The sequence below is a fragment of the Clinocottus analis genome, unplaced genomic scaffold, assembly GCF_023055335.1.
Source record: "Clinocottus analis isolate CAN_PGR_092001 unplaced genomic scaffold, fCliAna1.0.p SCAF_2, whole genome shotgun sequence".
NCBI lineage: Eukaryota > Metazoa > Chordata > Actinopteri > Perciformes > Cottidae > Clinocottus > Clinocottus analis.
In genome coordinates, this window is record NW_027175931.1 from 3,244,753 (window position 1) to 3,262,754 (window position 18,002).

The 18,002-nt window shown below is 43.4% G+C and overlaps 4 protein-coding genes across 5 annotated transcripts in view; 2 read left to right on the forward strand and 2 right to left on the reverse strand.

Moving 5' to 3' along the window:
• LOC137790576 (gap junction delta-2 protein) overlaps positions 1 to 1,346 on the reverse strand; it is a 28,665-nt gene extending 27,319 nt beyond the window's left edge. Inside the window, exon 1 of the mRNA XM_068584950.1 lies at positions 241 to 1,346. Within this exon, the coding sequence (XP_068441051.1) occupies positions 241 to 311 (71 nt within the window). The 5' untranslated portion in view covers positions 312 to 1,346. The remainder of the gene's footprint in view (positions 1 to 240) is intronic.
• Positions 1,347 to 2,266: 920 nt separating this feature from the next.
• nop53 (NOP53 ribosome biogenesis factor) lies at positions 2,267 to 9,630 on the reverse strand. 2 transcript variants are annotated; one of them, XM_068585831.1, is made up of 12 exons: positions 9,404 to 9,614; positions 8,893 to 8,969; positions 8,632 to 8,734; positions 7,994 to 8,196; positions 7,489 to 7,544; positions 7,267 to 7,362; positions 7,036 to 7,137; positions 6,774 to 6,932; positions 6,253 to 6,428; positions 5,159 to 5,225; positions 4,685 to 4,761; positions 2,267 to 4,565 (listed from the first exon to the last, which is right to left on the reverse strand). In XM_068585831.1, exons 1-12 carry the CDS (start codon positions 9,607 to 9,609, stop codon positions 4,505 to 4,507), a joined length of 1,383 nt encoding a protein of 460 aa, XP_068441932.1. In that variant the 5' UTR covers positions 9,610 to 9,614; the 3' UTR covers positions 2,267 to 4,504. The 2 variants fall into 2 exon arrangements, with proteins under 2 accessions (XP_068441932.1, XP_068441933.1); XM_068585832.1 differs by having other exon boundaries at positions 3,067 to 4,565; positions 8,632 to 8,737; positions 9,404 to 9,630.
• A 545-nt stretch (positions 9,631 to 10,175) lies between these two features.
• Positions 10,176 to 13,303, forward strand: LOC137791001 (histone H3.3A). Its single transcript, XM_068585674.1, has 4 exons — positions 10,176 to 10,321; positions 11,259 to 11,402; positions 11,894 to 12,047; positions 12,404 to 13,303. The coding sequence occupies exons 2-4, from the start codon at positions 11,275 to 11,277 to the stop codon at positions 12,530 to 12,532; spliced, it is 411 nt and encodes a 136-aa protein (XP_068441775.1). The 5' UTR covers positions 10,176 to 10,321; positions 11,259 to 11,274; the 3' UTR covers positions 12,533 to 13,303.
• Positions 13,304 to 14,017: 714 nt separating this feature from the next.
• On the forward strand, positions 14,018 to 17,234 carry LOC137790750 (histone H3.3A). The gene is made up of 4 exons (XM_068585243.1): positions 14,018 to 14,136; positions 15,056 to 15,199; positions 15,450 to 15,603; positions 15,699 to 17,234. Exons 2-4 carry the CDS (start codon positions 15,072 to 15,074, stop codon positions 15,825 to 15,827), a joined length of 411 nt encoding a protein of 136 aa, XP_068441344.1. The 5' UTR covers positions 14,018 to 14,136; positions 15,056 to 15,071; the 3' UTR covers positions 15,828 to 17,234.
• Positions 17,235 to 18,002: the final 768 nt, after the last annotated feature.

The window sequence follows — 18,002 nt, forward strand, 5'->3', positions numbered from 1 at the left end:
GAGAGAGAGAGAGAGAGAGAGAGAGCATCAGCAGTGGAACATGAATGAACGCTGGATCCTCTGCCCGTCCAAAAGCCTCTGAGTCCTCAGAGGGATTAAAGGACTGCAGAGCGAGGAGGGAAGGAGGGAAGGAAGGAAGGAAGGAAGAAAGGGGGTCATATTCTTCATGCACTGGCATCCTGTGTGTGGATGAATGCACACACACACGACAAGCAGTCACACACTGTGGAGAGAACTCACCTTCCGATCATAGTCGAGTGCTGCTGCACGGCGGCCTCCAGGAGGCGCTCCAGGATGGTCCACTCCCCCATGACGGCGGGAGTCCGGGGGCGTCCACTGGGAACGGGTCAGGAAGAGGGGTGGAGGTGGGTGGTGGAGTGTTTGGGGCTTGGAGGGGCAAGTGCACCCGCTAAGAGTCCCGTAGAGTTTGTTGAGTCTTCAAATCCACTTGTTGGGTCGACACGAGTTGCAAAAAAAAAAAAAAAGAAGCAACTTTTCCACGCGCTCAGTTCATTCGCGCGCCCCTAAATGCACCTGAGAGGGTTGTTTTTTTTTGTAAACATGTGACACTCTCCATCCTGCTTCCCCTGCGGGTGCACCCCGAAGCCCCGCCCCCACCCACACCCCCACCCCCCCATTTACTTCCTAAAACAGCGGGTCCGTCATATGTGTTCTCACGCGCAGACCTGGTCCGGCACACACACACACACACACACACCCACACACGCGCACACACACACGCGCACACACACACACACACACACACACACACACACACACGGAGCCTCGCACCTACTGCGCCGCGCCGCCCATCACTCCGCCCTCACACACTCTGACAGCATCTCGTAGTAACTTGGGAGCAGCTCCAGGTCCACGCGCTCACGCGCGCCGGAGGAACCGCGGCTCTGCGCCGCCGCTCGCGCTCCGCTCCTCCATCCTCTTCATGTCTCTCCTCCTCTTCCTCCTCCTCCCCTCCTGTCGGTCCTCTCTTTCCAGCTATTGTTTCCCTTCTTTCCTCCTCTCTGTTGCGCTCCTCTCCTGGTTTGGTTCAGGCAGCGCTGGACTGAAGCGTCGCACTCTTCCTCCTCTTCCTCCGTCTCCGTGCGAGACTCGTTGGCTTCTCCGGTCCTCCTCGTCCCTTCCTCTCTCTCTCTCTCTCTCTCTTTCTCGGTGTTTTCTGTCAGCGTGCTTTACGAGAGGCAGCTCTCCTCTTCTCCCTTCCCTTCATCTTGTTTTCCCCACTTGGTTTCTCTCTCTCTCTCTCTCTGTCTCTCTCTCTCTCTCTCTCTCCGTTTGCGCCCTCCACCTGCCTCTCTCTCTCTCCCCCTCTCTCTCTCTCTCTGAGCCAGTAGCAGCCAGACCGAGCGTGTGTCTAGAGGATTAGAGAGGAATCATCTCACTGCTGCTCCTCCTCCTCCCCCCCACCCCTCTCACTCACTCTCCATCACTGTGTTTATACCCCCTCCTCTTCCTCCTCTTCATCTCTCACTGCTCCACCACACACACGACTGTGGGTCTTCCATCTATGTTTTTATATCATTTGAGTGCATCTTTACACACAAACACACACACACACACATCCAAACATTAAAGCCAGTGCCATGCAAAGGGTCTGTGTGTGTGTGTGAGAGTGTGTGTGTGTGTGAGAGAGAGAGAGAGTGCATCCAACCCATCGACCAAATTACTCTAAATCTTGATGAATGTCACTAATTCCATTTCCATCTCTCTCGCTCTCTCTCTCACTCACACACACACACACACACACACACACACACACACACACACACACACACGCGCGCGCAGTAATCATGCAAGTGGGTCTTTTGGGGTCAGTGCTGGTTCCACTTGAGGATCTACAGACTGATTACAAGTCCAGTTGGATTCAGATATATTTGGGAATTCCAATTAAAGCCAAAAAGAGTCGGTAATCTTCCCCGAAGACGTTTGTTGAAACGCTGCTGACATCCGGTCAGCTGTCGACGGTTTGATACTCGATTTGATTTTAACAACTTTTAGATATTTATGTTAAGTCTTGCTTGCTTATGTTCTCAATATCACCAACGGAGCCTTTCCACTGGACTGTTTTAGTCCTACTCCACATATATTACATTATATATTCTTGGAAAAGGAGGTAAAGCTTCCAAAAGTATTGGGATTCTTGTCATTTAGGGATCAACATTGTATATATTTATGAATATCAGCAAACACTTAAGGAGCAAAACGTCACCAAAAAAATAAAAGCTTCCTTTATTTCTCATATCCCTTGACTCTGCAGTTCTCTACTGGATTTATCCCCTATTGCTGCTTTTATAATGGTAGTTAAGCTAAAAGGAGAGGACATATGGGACATTATTAGCGTTAATATTGAATGTTTTGTGTCACTTTGCAGCAAACAATCCAGATGATCACATGACAATACTCCACTACAAGCCGTTGAGTGTTTCGGTGGCTTCCTCTTGTCACTCCCGGATCCCCAGAACAGAGAAGTAGTAATCTATTCTTAAGGAGGTAAGGAGCAACCACACACACGTAATCTGTCCCACCCCGTGCCAAGACAATCTGGCAGCACCGCGTCGCACACGAGAGTAAAGAAAAAGGGAGAAAAAACAATCTGGCTGCAATCCACCGACAGGAAACCACTCAAATGTTCCTCTAAACCGTTAAAAACACATCACACCTGTATTATTCCTGAATGTTCAGTCCTCCCATGAGACATGCCTGGTCCCCAGAGGATGAACCACGATGCCTGGTGGTGAGGAAGCTGATTCTTGTGCTCATAGAGGGAAAATGTTGGTGCAAACGTTCATGTTTCCTCTGGATGAAATGTGAAATTTGGTCTTTATATTTAGTCATCAGCTCAAGATATACGATCACTTATGACCCAATATCTAAAAACCAACTCCATCCCCTTGAATATTCAGTCATACAGAGGATCAAAAACTTGGTATCCGTTTGCATTGTCATCGTGAGAATGTTGTCAGCTACAAAGTTGACAGAAAGGCTGTTGCTTCATCTTTTGTCCCACAGATTTACTCATAAAGCTAAAGATGAAGACGAGGAATCGATGTCGATCCAGAGAAGTCGTCTTCATGTCAGTCGAGACATAAGAAGGCGCATTGATGTTAAAACTGACAACAAAATAAACATTTTATTCAAGGCCTCCTCATTAAAGCCGGGTCTTTCAGTGACTATGAGTCCAGGAGATTCAACACAATAGTTTAATATTTCAGTGTGTGTAGAGGAGTCATCTGCTCGCCGCCCCGCGCTAAATCCTCGAAGTAGAAAGGTAATGGCGGCGGCTCCTTCGGGACGAACCGCGGCTTCACGAGACCGCAGGTTGATTCGTCCGCGGGACGTTGGCATGGCAACATTGATAAGCCGCTGAAAGGGAGGCGGTCGAGGGGTCGCTGCGTTTGGTCTTATGGAAACGGTTGAAGGAGGGGAACCGACAGAGGGAGGCGGCCAAGTGTGTGAGGGGGCTTCAGGTAAAAGATTACAATTTCACACTGATTAACGGATAAGAAGCTTTGGCTTAGCTCCAGACACCCCGTAAGTGTGTGTGCAAGTGTGTGTGTGTGTGTGTGTGTTCACACCAGCAGGACACTAAAGGCAATTATGGTTTTAAGCCAGCGGGGTAGAATCAATTATCACATGCCAACTTCCTCAAGCCAATCTGTCCGGTTCTACATCGAAGATAATGAAGGAAAAAAAATCATTAATCTACTTCCATTAAACTCCACTTAATGAAGTAATCTAATTATAGTTTCAAAATGAGCATTTGTTTTAGAAATTTGTCGTCTTTTCACTTTATAATTACTGGGAAACTAAAGAAGATGCACAGAAACTAGAGCAAATACCGTAAGATGTAAGTTTTGATGCACCAAAAACTGTCTATATTTAAATCTGAACACCTTTGTGGGTTATTAGTCCACAATACTGCAATTATTGGTGCTACGAGATCCATTACTCATATGTATCCGTTCATGTGTCGCCTATGGAGTACTTGTACACATGACATGTGTTTTATACCCCCATAAAAGTGTTTTTCCTCTTTCTGACGCGAGGGTTCAAGGACAGAGGACGTCGTAATCTTTGCAGACTGTTAAACCCTCTGAGCCAAATTTATGGGGCTTTCTGATATTTTTCGAGACAAATCAATATAACTGAGTTGCGTTAATCCTAAAACCTGACCCGACATCCCTGCTGACCTCTGACATTAAGTCTCTACTCGCGTACGAGCGGCGCATTGACACAGTGACACTCGGCCTCAGCCCAAAACTATAAAACCCTCCGAAAAAAAACTTTTCCCGATAAGAGTTTATATTACATAACACACAGACAAATATGAAATATCAAACTTGCACCAGAACAGGAAACATCCGTTTTCATTTCAGTCTCGTTGTTTTTGTCATTCAGTTGTATGTACACGGTTTCCATTACGATGCGCTTTGTGTCCTTAAAATGCTCCCCGGCTTCTGGCGTTTGGCTCCTTCTGGGGTCGGCCTTAAGTGATCTCTCTGAAAGCCCTCTTCTCCTGGTACTTCACCTTCAGTCTCCTCTTGAACCTAAGAGGCGGGGGAGACGCGGAGGGGGGGAAAGGCACGGTATTACAACCAATACACATCTGTATGAATCCGGCCTTGGAGGAGGCGTTTACGTAAGAGCGAGGCGGCGGTCTCCTTACTTGGCTCGGTCTCTTGGTTCGATCAGGTTCCTCTTCTGCAGACTCTTGAAGCGGTCCTTGAGGACGCTGCCCTCTGGCTGCAGCGCGCCGGCGTTGCAGAGGAGGGACGACACAAAATCCACGTGAGACAAAAATGTGACACTTCTGACTCGGCGCCCCAATTCCCAACCAAATTATAAAATCCCATTCATGCCGCAAAAGGCCGATTTAAAAAAAAAAAAAAGTATTATTCGCAGACGTAATGACGGGAGATAAAAGAGGAATTTTCCACATGAAACTGTAATGACCGCTGTGGGGGGAAAAGTGGGTCGTCGCAGTATTAAAGACTAGGATAAGGCTTAAAATAAGACAATACAGGGTGCTGAAGATAACGGCGAGCCGCTAAAAATGAACCAAAAACTCATTACAGATAAAGAGCGGCGCGTCCTCGCTGGCGGAGGTCACAGTGGACGAGCAAACAAACGGGTGACGTACCTTGAGCTGTCGCAGGGAGCCGGCGAGCTCGTCGCTGAGCTGGACCTCCATGTCCTGAGCCTCGAATCTGCAAAAATAAATTTAAAAAAAAGGACCCGCATGGTGACAACCGGTTTCAGAGGGATCATCAGAGGTCTCTTGTCATTCAGCATTGATACCAGAATATATTTAGTTTGCTGATAAAACACTTTAAATAAAAACTGATATGCAAACTCATGATGCAACTTTTTCCTCACAAAGTTGCATCATTTTGACATTTAAAACCAGAGGAACAAGAAACTTCAATTAGTTTTGGGCTCTGATCAGATTACTTGAACCACGTCTACAGTAAGTTCAGCCTGTCATGTGACGACCTCTAGTGGCGAGTTCACACCTGGAGTTGGGTTCTTGTGGACCGAGGGTTTTCTTAAATTTGATCTTGAGACTGAACATTTTTAAACTGGAAGTTTTTGGCATCTGAAAAAAGTGGCCATTTTAGAGGCAGGGAAGGTCTTAAAGTATGCATTATGTTGTATTATGACAATAAAAAAAATGTATGTTTCACACCGGTACATCATGTATCTTATTGATACAACAAGTAATCTATTCATCCCCTTTTCACATTTGAATCTTAAACTCTTTACTTCTTTGTGAGCATCCTCAGATCCCAGATGACCGTTCACACAACGGCCACCAGAGCTCCATGTTGGTCTTCACATTCCCATGAAGGAAATACTGGGAGCGCAAGGATGTGATCATCACTGGACGCATGCACACACAAACTACACACAGAAATCACTCCAGTCTCCATGGGTCGTAGTACGATGACCTCTAGTGGCGCTTATGGAGGAGTTCACACCTGCAGGCTCAATATTTTTAAACAGCAACCATTTGGCGTCTGTACAAAAGTGTGCGTTTATGACGCAGTGAATGTCTTAAAGTGTGCAAGAGAGTTGCATTATAAAAGCTAGGATCGCTTAGACTCTGCGCAATCGAGTTTGACCATTTCTTTTAAATAATCCGTCTTGTGAGTTCCTCGACTTCATGAAACTGCAACCCTTAAAATCCCAGAGTGGCCCTTTAACACATGAAATAAGAGCACAAGAGTTGTGTACTTGAGTTTGCCGAGACGTCTGGGTAGAGCTTTCTGGGCCTCCTGGTCTGCCTTGCGTTTTTCGTGATTGGCCTCGGCGTCCTGCTCCAGCTGCTTGATGGAGGACTTTATGGAGCGCAGCTGGAAGAGCTGCTGCTGCTTGTCAGTCTTCTCTCTGTTGGCGAATCGCCGTTGCTCCTGGGACGGAGAAGGGAAGAGAAACGATAAGGTGGATTGTCAGAAGGCGCAATGACAATATGGCTACTGACTGCTTTCTAAATTGCATGCTTTTAATACATAGTGCAGCCCCTTAAACAGTACAAACTGTTGCATGCAGTCAATTGGGACCAAGTTCTTTATTTTAACTACCCATCTTGAACTTTAGCCCCTTTGCTTATAAATAATTATTGCGCAGAGAATTGTGGGTCAGAAAAGCATGCCGGCTTACTGCAAAATGAGACCAATAAAATAGTGTCATTACTTGTGTCGTAAAAACTTCTGATCTCAGACATTCGTGAAGTAAGTTTAAATTGTTTGCAGCACCTTTATTTTTTCCACCCTCTCTTTCCTCCTCTGTTTCTCCGTCTTCTTCGCTGCCACCACGATGTTTCCGACTGCCCCACCCTCTTCCTCATTTGCATCGTCGTCGTCTTCATTCTCCTCTTCCACAAGGCCTTCCACTTCCTCTTGGAAGATGGTCTCCTGCCGCAAACAAACACGCGCACGTTAGATCAAATCAGAACATCTAAACGTCTAAATAAAGTTCATAAACTGACGATGGTTGAGCTGGAGCCGTCCTCTGTACCTCTGTTGGGTAGTGTTCTTTGTTGACAGCCAGCCGTTTCACTATTTTGTCTTCCTCCTTTTTTTTCTTGACCTCCACATCGTGGGCAACCTGCAGCAAGGCCTGAGTTGGAGCGAGGGAGGAGGGTCATTACAACAAGATAAAAACACACCAACAAGCTTTTGGTCACTTTAATAACGTGCATACATTAACTGCTTGTGTAAGTCTGCACGCTGTAGAGTTCAGACTTACCTGATGGGAGAAGAAATCTGGGTTGTAGGATCCTCCTGCAGCGATCACCTCCACCGCAGGAACCACTGACGGCTTCTCATTCAACCGCTCTGGACGCTTTGGCAAAACAAGGATGCAGCCACATTAGTCATTTAATAAAACATGCATTCAATATGAAATATCAGCTTGCCGTTTACAGACGTTGCACCTTTTTAAGTCACAAAAACAAACGTTAGTTCTCACCTTCACACGGCTCTTTCCCGTCTGTTGAAGATACCAGGAGTCAGATGCATTTTTGGCTAAAATTAAAAAAGAGAAATTGGTTTGAAATATGATCATTTAATTGACAGATTATCAGGTCTTGACAGATAAAACAGCTGCAGAAGTCCACACCCTCAATTGACGTGGCTGCAAATCTATGATCCATTGTTCGGTTAATACTACCACCAGAAAGATTTGGCATTTAAAACTCACTTGTAATAGATGCACATAGCTTTGCACACTTTAACATGTTCTTATTAATACAATAATTGTATATGAGTAAGATTCTATTCATCCCCTTTTCACATTTGAATCTGAAACTCTTTACTTCTTTGTGAGCATCCTCAGATCCCAGATGACCGTTCACACAACAGCCACCAGAGCTCTATGTTGGTCTTCACATTCCCATGAAGGAAATACTGGGAGCGCAAGGATGTGATCATCACTGGATGCATGCACACACACACAACTCACACACATAACTCACCATCGTGTTCCCATATGTCGTAGAATTCTCTTTTCGGGTTGTTGTTGGCCTCCGTCTCTGCCTTCTTGGCCGTCCCCTTGACTTGCGGTGTGTACAGCATCCGTTTCTGCCTCTTCGTCACGACGCCTCTGGCCGCCAGCTTTTCGCCTTTCTGAGCGATGCGACGGAGTTTCTTGGCATTAGGTCGCTGGTAGGCCAGTACGCTGGAAGAGGGAGGCAGGAGACATGAGAGATGGTGACACGGGTAACATGATGGAGAATCCACGTGAAACCAAGCCTGTGTGACTCGATGTCGCGTATTTGAAGATGTGCTTCATTATTTTATATCCTCAGATCCCAGGACACTATTTACACAACAGTTTCCTGAGCTCCTTTGTGTTGACTTCACATTCCCATGAAGGAAATACTGGGAGCGCAAGGATGAGATCATCACAGGACACATACAGCCCTCAAACATTAAAATAAACAAATGCAAGGCTGATTTTTTTATTTCACCTTTTTTAAGAAAAGAAAGAAATCTGCATTCAAAAGATATGAAGTTGCTCCAACATGATCCTTTACTAACAGACTTCTTACCCCAAGTCAGTTTGTGTATATAATACATGACTAAAATGCAGAAAGCTGTGATAGATATTTACTCTTTAGGTGGTGGAACGAGGGAGTCATGCTGCAGGATCAGGTCTATCCTCAGAGGACGCGACGCCTTCCTTCTCCCTGTCTTCTCCTCTTCGACGGGTTGCGCTACTTCACAGGGAAATACAAATTGAACACATGTAAAAACACACACACCACAACAACAACAAAAAAGTGTCAGACTGGTCAGCTTCAACTCTGGGTAACGCATGACCCAATGTCAGGCCCATGGACATTTATTCTCTTTAGTGTAAATGTATAATTACCTAACTGTGGAACTTTCTTTGGTGGTCCAGCATCCAAAAAGAACAAACTCTCATCCGACTTCTCAGACAGCAGACCCCTGAAATACATTTTTTTTTAAAAATCACGTCACATTATGGATGTTGACAATAAAGTCAGCAAATATTTTTCCTTTAAATTATTTTTTACTCAAAATGAATTTCACCAATTGAGGAAATCATGTAAAACATGTGCATATGGCACTTGTTCACAGGTTTAGCTCTAGTTCAATAAACTTTGCGACAATAACTACACTTTTTGGGACAAAAAAACAACCGTTGTTTAACTACAGGCAACGTGGAGGTAGAGACCCGTATGTTGGAGAGACGACGACGTATAACGAGCCAATGACAGAAAACATCCACTAAATGTCCGTCACATGAGATAATTTGAAAAGTGGACATTTATTTTAAAAGTTGTAGTTTCACGTAAAGTGTTAAGGTACCACACAGTTCGTCGTTCCTCACAATATATCTAGGTTAGCCAACAACTCACCCCGTGGTCCTCTCCTGGTGTCTGATGTCCTGTAAATACTCGTCTACGTCATTTATGTCACTGTGTTTGTTCCAGCTCTTCTTTTTATTCTTGTTCAGACGTTTTCTCCGGTTACTGGGCAAACCGGCGTCGCCCGAAGTGGACTTTAATTTCAGAAAACCCGGCTGTGAGTTCACCACGCGTCTCAGCTTCCTGGACGGCGCCATGTTGGAAGACCAGTGGAAGAGAAACACGTTTCTTCTTCTCTTGTGCTGAACGCGCTCGAGGGACGCAGACAGCGCCGCCTGCAGGACGGACAGCGCCACTGCTGCATAAACTGCCCATGTAAATAAAAGTTTTAGTAAAACTTGTTTGTTTTTTTTCTCCACTGTGTCATATTTTATAAGGCTATGATCGTAATTTAATTTACAACAAAGTGAGGGTATTAATCACGTACTGCGTGATACTCAGAACGAAGCGTATTGGTTTGAAATTATAATTGTGTATATTCCTTATTTAAATTATATAATACAAATTGTCAATATAGTATTAAAAGTCTGAAACACCAAATATCACTCACTTGTTATTCTTCGTCGGACGCTAATTGTGCTCTCGTTACTTTTTTCTTTCCTGAAAAAAATGTAATACAAAATAAAATATATATATATTAATTACCTAAATGAACAAAAATGTAAATTATTAGGACTTGGAAGAAAAAAAAACATGACATTGTTAGTGTACCCATGCAATTGTTTGTCATGTTGCTGCATGTATGTAATATGTTTGTCCCAAGTGCATCATGGGAAACGTGTCTCCTGTTGCTCTCCTATGTTCTTTTTCCTTTTTTTCGTCCCTTCGTTTTATAGCGAGAACAACGCTTTAGAGACTCAAGAACACGTTCCCTTTTTTGAGGCGCAATCTGTCACTAAGTTTCCAAAGGTAAGTATCACCATTTCAATAAAACTCCGATCTATCATTTAATGTCGCGTTGGTTATCGGATGGACGTGTTTTCTCGTTTATTTTTGGCGAAAAAGAAAAATCGCAGAGCAGCGCGAGCTGTTATGTGCCTGCTCGGGGAGTCGGGGACCTAAAAAGCACTTGTGATCTGGTCAAATTTGACTCGGAAATGCGCCTAAAGTGAGGGGTCATCTGACAAAATATTGTTTATCAATGGATCCCCTGACATGTCTAGTGTCGTCTTCAAAAAGTATATTCCACTTTCAAGCCGTGGTTTTTATACTCTTCCGTCGTTTTTATCATCACCCTCTTCGTTTGCTACAACGATTTTTTTTCCCTTCCCGTTTGCATTCTTCTCGCCAGCAGCCAGCCATCATCTTTCGGACGCGCTCGTTTCGTGACGGCGGGCAGCCGGCGCGGGCGGGGTCGCCTGCTTTTCCTTCGAAATAGCTCATTCTGAATAAAAAATCAAGACTCGCGCCCCACCGGGGAGCCCGCCGTGAAGAAACGAGCAAACCCTCGTTCGTTGCGCAAGGGGCGGGGTCTATTGGGCCATTCTCGTGCCGCGATTGGTCGAACGGTTTGCCACATCCCGCCTCTCGTGCTTGTTTACAGAGTGTGATTGGTTTACAGGATAAAGAGCTCCGCTCTGATTCGACGTCTTCACTGTCCTTTCTACGACAGTCATTACATAAGCTATAATAATAAAAAAAGAAATGAGGCTCCTGATTTATGTTTTTCGTAGCCCACTCTAACTGAAGACGAAAGTTTGCCATGTTGACGTAAAGTTTTATATGAATGAAAATACAACTTGAAAAGTACATTTTGATTCTCATCACCTTGAACCCTTAAGCTGTTCGGATTCACACGTGCCCCCTAAAGCTGCATCATTGTCCCCTTTTCACTTTGTCCCCCCAGGTGATCCTCATCAGCCATGGCCCGTACCAAGCAGACCGCCCGTAAGTCCACTGGAGGCAAAGCCCCACGTAAGCAGCTGGCCACGAAGGCTGCTCGCAAGAGCGCCCCGTCAACTGGTGGCGTCAAGAAGCCCCATCGTTACAGGTGAGTTTGTGACGGACAGATTAACAACACAAAGGATGCTACACCTTTATTCCACTTTGTCAAACTCACCTGACTGACAGATGGACTCAGTGGTTTCGCTGCAGCCCCAAAGAAGTCCAGCGGGACGCACTAAAGCTCATACTTTTACTTCATGGCCTTTTACATCACAAACTTGATCACAAAACACCGCAGGCTATGTTTATTGTGTTTTTGGACTGTTATGTAGAAAACACTGGTAAAAACATCTGAGTGGAGCTGATAGTCTATCCTCCTGTGGTTTCTCTCAGACTCCTATATGTAGAAAAAGACTGATCATTCATTCAATTGCCTCACCAACAGTATGCAGTGGTGGAAGGTGAAGATGAAAATAGTGCATACAATTCAGAGTAATGTGTTGTGTTGAAATCCAAGAACGAAGACGTGTGCAAAAGTAGGTCGATTGAGATGCTCCTGTCTCAAAACGTTACATATGTACCCTCTTCCCTCCTCAGGCCCGGTACCGTGGCTCTGCGTGAGATCCGTCGTTATCAGAAGTCCACCGAGCTGCTGATCCGCAAGCTGCCCTTCCAGCGCCTGGTGAGAGAAATCGCCCAGGACTTCAAGACCGACCTGCGTTTCCAGAGCGCCGCCATCGGGGCTCTGCAGGTCAGCATTACAACTTTAACAACTCTCCACTATGCGCACAATGTTGGCGAATGATTCTGTACTCAAATATAATATTGTAACGTTTCTAAGATAAGAGTACATTGACACACAGACAAATCAGAAGAGGGAAAATGCCTATATTCATATTAGCAGTTCAATTGAACACTTTACTGTACATATATACTCAGTACATACAAACAATGCATATTGTTTTCATACAATTCTGCAGGAATTGATGGCCAGGTCTTCCCAAAAATGTTAAAACTAAATATGATAAAGTTTCCAAAAGCCAAAAGTGACCAATCGATCATTTCTACTCTGCTGACATCGTGTGCATTCTGTTTTTCCCTGTGCAGGAGGCCAGCGAGGCCTACCTGGTGGGTCTGTTTGAGGACACCAACTTGTGCGCCATCCACGCCAAACGTGTCACCATCATGCCCAAAGACATCCAGCTGGCGCGTCGTATCCGCGGGGAGCGCGCTTAAACTGTTTTTCCTTCATCGTCCCGTCGCCACTCTTTACACCCCTGTCCTCCCTCTATACTTAGTAGTTTGGTTTGAGGTCCTATATATATATCGTATGATTGTAATAACCGTAAAATGTGTGATCATGTCTCCTTTGGTGCTACTAGTAGCAGGGTTTCCTTAGAGATATCTTCATGTATGTTTGACCTTTTAAATCAGTTACACTCCTCACTTCTAGCTCACAGGTATACTTGTTGTCTCCATGCATAAGGTGTTTTTGCAAGCCAAGAATAGTGTGTGATTTGAGATGAACATAGGAAATTTCAAAACGGTTCAGACATTTTCATCTTAAGATGGACATTTACATTGATATACTGGGTCTTTTGAGTTTTATTTTAAATAGAAATTTGTTGTAAAAGTAGTGATTTTTCTTTTTACAATAATGGTGTATTTCTACTGTTAGTGTTAAATGTATGAAAATACAAAAGTTTGATTCTGGTTGTCAATTAAAAACGTCATTGGGCTATGATGACACTGCATTTTTGGCAGAATCAGCGGCGTATATGTAGCAGACCTATGGTGATCATATTTTGATTTTCAGCCACTTACTATGTCCAGGTAATGTTTTGACTTTTTGTTCCTCTCTCAGGTTTATATGATAACCTATTTTTTTTCTTTTTCTACTGTGTTTTGGATTTGTTTTCAACTCATTTTTAAAAGCAAAATATTTGTACTCGAAATTCACAAACATAATAAATGGATTCTTGTGGTTAAATAAACCGTATGAGTGAATGAGTTGAATGACTATTTTTGTTCAAGCAAGCAGGTTATCCAAAATAATAGTTTAATTATTATGTATCCTTCCAATAACATATAGTGCCTTTTCAACAACAAAGATATTTTATATAGATACTTTATTAATCTCGCAAGGGGAAATAAATGGTTTCACTACAGCAGCATTTCAAGTAAAGCAATATTAAATATAGAAATGCACAATATACAATGTTTCTAATTCAGGGCATACTTTTAATAAAACCCCTGTTTTATTGTAAATTAGATCTAACAACTCAACTTTTTCTGTAGACAAAATAAATAACAAAAAAGCAAATCTAAAAGTTATAGGAAAAAATGACCGGTCACATGATTACAAATCTTTAAAAACTTTGCATCTGTGTGTTTTCTTTATTTCTTTAAGAAGATAAAATACATTCGCTTCTAATCGGGCTTTGAATGTGAAGCATTGCAAAGCTTTGGAAAGACTTTGAACAAACTGTAAATGTTTAAGAATAACTTTAATGTCAAATGTCAAACTTTCGGTTTGAACTTGAATGCTCAAACTCACCACAAAAAAGAATAGCCGGAGCACGTCTGTTTTAAATAAATGAATACAACATCGACTTGTTCGCTTATTATTATTAATAAAAAGAAATTACCACGAGCATCTATCAAAAACTGCTAAAAGTGACCGCAGATATTATTGTTGTGAACGCTGTTGCATTATGGGACAGATGATTGACGCGGCGGCCATTTTCCCGCTGGACGCTGCTTCCCATTGTGGATACGAAGAAGAAAATAGAGACAAGCGAAACATTTCCTCACGACTTCTACTCACTTTCCCCCTCAAGGTAAGCCAACCGAAATACGTCACTGCGTTTGGGAACGGACTTTGAAAATTTAAGTTGTGTTTTTTTTATTTATAGACGCGTTTAACTGTGAAAAAAAGTATTATTTTGTCGTGTGTGTGTAGGGAGAAAAAAAAACAAACACGGGTTGTCGAAACGACGGTGAAACGCAGTCTTCTCTGCAGCCGTTGAGCGGAGGGGGGAGTTCTGTTTCAAATTATGCGCCGGTTCAGCTCGATCCTACGTAGCCGTTCGGGACCGCTCGGCTTTCCTTTGGGACTCTATGAGTTCCTTGAAGTGTCTTGTGTGTCGTTCTCTTATTTCCCGAAACACTGGAACTGCCGGTTTTTGTCAAATTGAAGTTGTTTGTGCGCTACTCCCGCGCTCTTCTACCCCGGGTCTTTATCCCGTTTGCGCATCAAACCGCCGCCATCATCAGAGCTGGGTGGGCGGACCTAGCAACAGTGGAAAGCGGCTGTAGATCCCGCCCACATTGACGGCTCTCGACTCTGATTGGCTCGAGCGTTGTATTTCTTTCGATACGCGTTGGTCTCCCAGCCAATAGCGCTGTCGTTCGTCTTTGAGTGACGTTTGTCGGTCCGAGCGCGATGGGGATTATCCTGTGTGTTTACTTCCCGAAAAAGTTAACTTAATTCAAGTTTCCTGTTTTAAAACTGTATAGCATAATGCTTGAATTGATATGTGCGTATTTGAAAGGGCTGACAATAACTCTTTTAGGAAATGTGTGCCACCTCAAATAGAGGAGTATCAAACCAACAAAATTAAGTAATGAACACATATTTGCATTTCTCATGTATATAGGGTAAAGCACGCACAATTAATCTGAAATAGATGGAAAAGAGAACTCTCTGTGATGGAATGTGCACAATAAACCAATGTCTAAATTATACATCTTCTCCAGGTGATCCTTAGCAGTCATGGCCCGTACCAAGCAGACCGCCCGTAAGTCCACTGGAGGCAAAGCCCCACGTAAGCAGCTGGCCACGAAGGCTGCTCGCAAGAGCGCCCCATCCACTGGTGGCGTCAAGAAGCCCCATCGCTACAGGTGAGACGATACCTTACAATTGTGGGGACAAAAATATATAAAACACGACACAAGTACAGAAAACATCTCAAATCCTGAATTGTAAGCTCACTAAATCGTCTGTATTTGTATAGTTAAGATAAGACAATTCTTTATCAGTCCCGCGAGATAGTAGTAGTTATTTAGACCTAAGTGTGGTTTGTATGACAAATATATTCTACAATCAACTTTTGTTTCCCACATGATTGAAATGTTTTGTTCTCTCGTGAAGGCCCGGTACCGTGGCTCTGCGTGAGATCCGTCGTTATCAGAAGTCCACCGAGCTGCTGATCCGCAAGCTGCCCTTCCAGCGCCTGGTGAGAGAAATCGCCCAGGACTTCAAGACCGACCTGCGTTTCCAGAGCGCTGCTATTGGGGCTCTGCAGGTCAGCATTACAACTTTAACAACTCTCCACTATGCGCACAATGTTCGCGAATGATTCTGTACTTATATAAAATTGATGTGTTTTTCCCTCCGCAGGAGGCCAGCGAGGCCTACCTGGTGGGTCTGTTTGAGGACACCAACTTGTGCGCCATCCACGCCAAGCGTGTCACCATCATGCCCAAAGACATCCAGCTGGCGCGTCGTATCCGCGGGGAGCGCGCTTAAAGGCTCTCTCCTTCTCTTCCTCCTCCTCCTCCTCCTCCTCCTCCTGTCTTTTCTCCTTTTCACCTCTTCCTGCCCTTCCTTCACCAGTCTGTCTCTCCGTTCCTCGGCCTCTTACCTCCCCCCTTTCCTCCCTGTGTTATTAGTGTGTAGATGAAAACTGATTATATTATGAATAAGTGTATAGTCGTGTTTTTCTTAGTGCTCTCTGCAGCAGACTTCTAGGGTACTCTCTTTTTGTGCATGTACCGACTTTTTGGTGATGAGATCTCCTCAAGCACACGTCTCCCGGTTTGCACTATCTCTAATCTGACTCTGTGAAGGAGAGGATGACTTCTGGGATAGAATAAGGAAAAAAACATGGACTAGAACAATGCAGATTTAGTAGGGGACAGCCAGGAGGAGAGGATGGGTATGTGTCTGCTGGGGGACTTTTGTCTCCTTTTTTTTCTGCAGCAGGGTGCTAGAAGAACTTACCAGGTCGTCTCCTCCGGCTCTCGATCCTCCGCCAGCATCGCTCAGAAATGTGCAGAGACGACGGTGTTGGTCTCGTTTCAAGACGGACGAGGCTGTATATTTCTGTCCCTGTATGGGTCTGCATGAGTGTTTGGTTCTGATCACCACAAGCATATTGTACACAATCCATCAGCATCTTTTGACAACTTGATTTATGATTACCATATTGATCATTGCTGTCTTTCATGTTTTTTTGTCTTTTCTTGACTTCAAACTATTTGTAGATGATGTGGAGACGGGGGGATAAACCAGATTATAACACTGACAGAGTTTGAAAACAAACAAAAAAACAGATTTGAACATTTCCTGTAACGCTACTGACTTGTTTTGGCACCAAAGTTTGATCTGCTTGTAGTTGCTCTTTTTTTAACCGACAGAAGAGTTTAACTTCACCTGTTTTTGTGGTGTTCAAATTGGTTTTATCTAATTATCTGAAGGCTAAACTTGAGAACTCAGGTTTAGTGTCAGATATGTTTGTAGCAGTGGCTCATTTTCCTTTTTTAAAATAAATATAAATAACCTTTTTATAACGAAGGTTCATCTTGGTTTGTAATGTTCTTCAAAACCAAAAGCTCTCAAACGGCGTGAAAATTACTATTACCTGTTAAACTAACTGACTAAAATGTGAAATTGTACAGTGTTACATGACAAATAATACTGGTGTTTTCTGTTCACGTCCCCCCTTTTGCTTCTTTTTATTTTTCCTCCGGAATCAGTCGATCGTCTGTTCACCGTTTCTCAGGTCGTCTTGTCACCCGTGTAACTTAATTTTAAATATTTTTTTTGCTCAATTTGATTTTCTTTTTGAAATGTTGAGGATGATGTTTCAATTAAACAATGTTTGTAATTTCCAGATTTGTCATATAAGGTGGTAATAAATGGATGTTACACACACTTCTACTTGTATCACTTATTTTATCATAATATATATATATTTTTTTTTTTATGGTGGAAGCACTATTGAATATGTTTAGGTTAAAAACAAAATACTCCAAAACTACACCACCTTTCCTAGATGAAAAAAAATGATATTATTGCCTTCTGGTTACCATTACATAGGCACTATGATCCTGGATCAATAAGTTACTCATTAATACTGCGAGTCCTGGCACACTCCCACCACTAGATGGCAGTAAAACACCGTGTGTGTGTGTGTGTGTGTGTGTGTGTGAGTGAGTGTGTGTGTGTTGGTAACGCCTTCATGCTCAGGAATCCATGGAGCTCCTGCTCATATTACATTTGGACTTTATCTTGGAGGGAATTAGGACATTATTATTATTATTATTATTATTATTATTATTATTATTATTAAAACGTTCATGCCAAGTGCTGTCACCTTTCTTCTTAAACTTAAACAAAAGTATTGTATTTTCCACATCTTTGTTATCTATTATGATTCATATCATTTAACTAAAACACTAACCGGAAGTACAGCTTTTACACATTTTGTCTGATCATACAATTCCAGTCAGAAGCGACTTTTTTCTGTTTTATCTGGAACATTTGTATGTGCTCATTTTCTCCCTCACACACACACACACACACACACACACACACACACACACACACGAACAAGAACACACACAGACGTGAGACTGCAGCATTACAATTAATATCCCTTTCTGGCTGCACATCATTCCCCTCATCAGTGTTTCATTTCAT

Excerpts from the sequence above, each read along its gene's own strand:
- LOC137790750 (XM_068585243.1), top strand. The coding sequence starts at position 15,072 with ATGGCCCGTACCAAGCAGACCGCCCGTAAGTCCACTGGAGGCAAAGCC. Across the intron at positions 15,200-15,449 it reads AAGAAGCCCCATCGCTACAG|GCCCGGTACCGTGGCTCTGC; the intron begins GTGAGACGATAC and ends TCTCTCGTGAAG. Across the intron at positions 15,604-15,698 it reads CTGCTATTGGGGCTCTGCAG|GAGGCCAGCGAGGCCTACCT; the intron begins GTCAGCATTACA and ends TTCCCTCCGCAG.
- LOC137791001 (XM_068585674.1), top strand. The coding sequence starts at position 11,275 with ATGGCCCGTACCAAGCAGACCGCCCGTAAGTCCACTGGAGGCAAAGCC. Across the intron at positions 11,403-11,893 it reads AAGAAGCCCCATCGTTACAG|GCCCGGTACCGTGGCTCTGC; the intron begins GTGAGTTTGTGA and ends TTCCCTCCTCAG. Across the intron at positions 12,048-12,403 it reads CCGCCATCGGGGCTCTGCAG|GAGGCCAGCGAGGCCTACCT; the intron begins GTCAGCATTACA and ends TTCCCTGTGCAG.
- nop53 (XM_068585832.1), bottom strand. The coding sequence starts at position 9,609 with ATGGCGCCGTCCAGGAAGCTGAGACGCGTGGTGAACTCACAGCCGGGT. Across the intron at positions 8,970-9,403 it reads CACCAGGAGAGGACCACGGG|GGGTCTGCTGTCTGAGAAGT; the intron begins GTGAGTTGTTGG and ends AATGTATTTCAG. Across the intron at positions 7,363-7,488 it reads CGGGAAAGAGCCGTGTGAAG|CGTCCAGAGCGGTTGAATGA; the intron begins GTGAGAACTAAC and ends GTTTTGCCAAAG.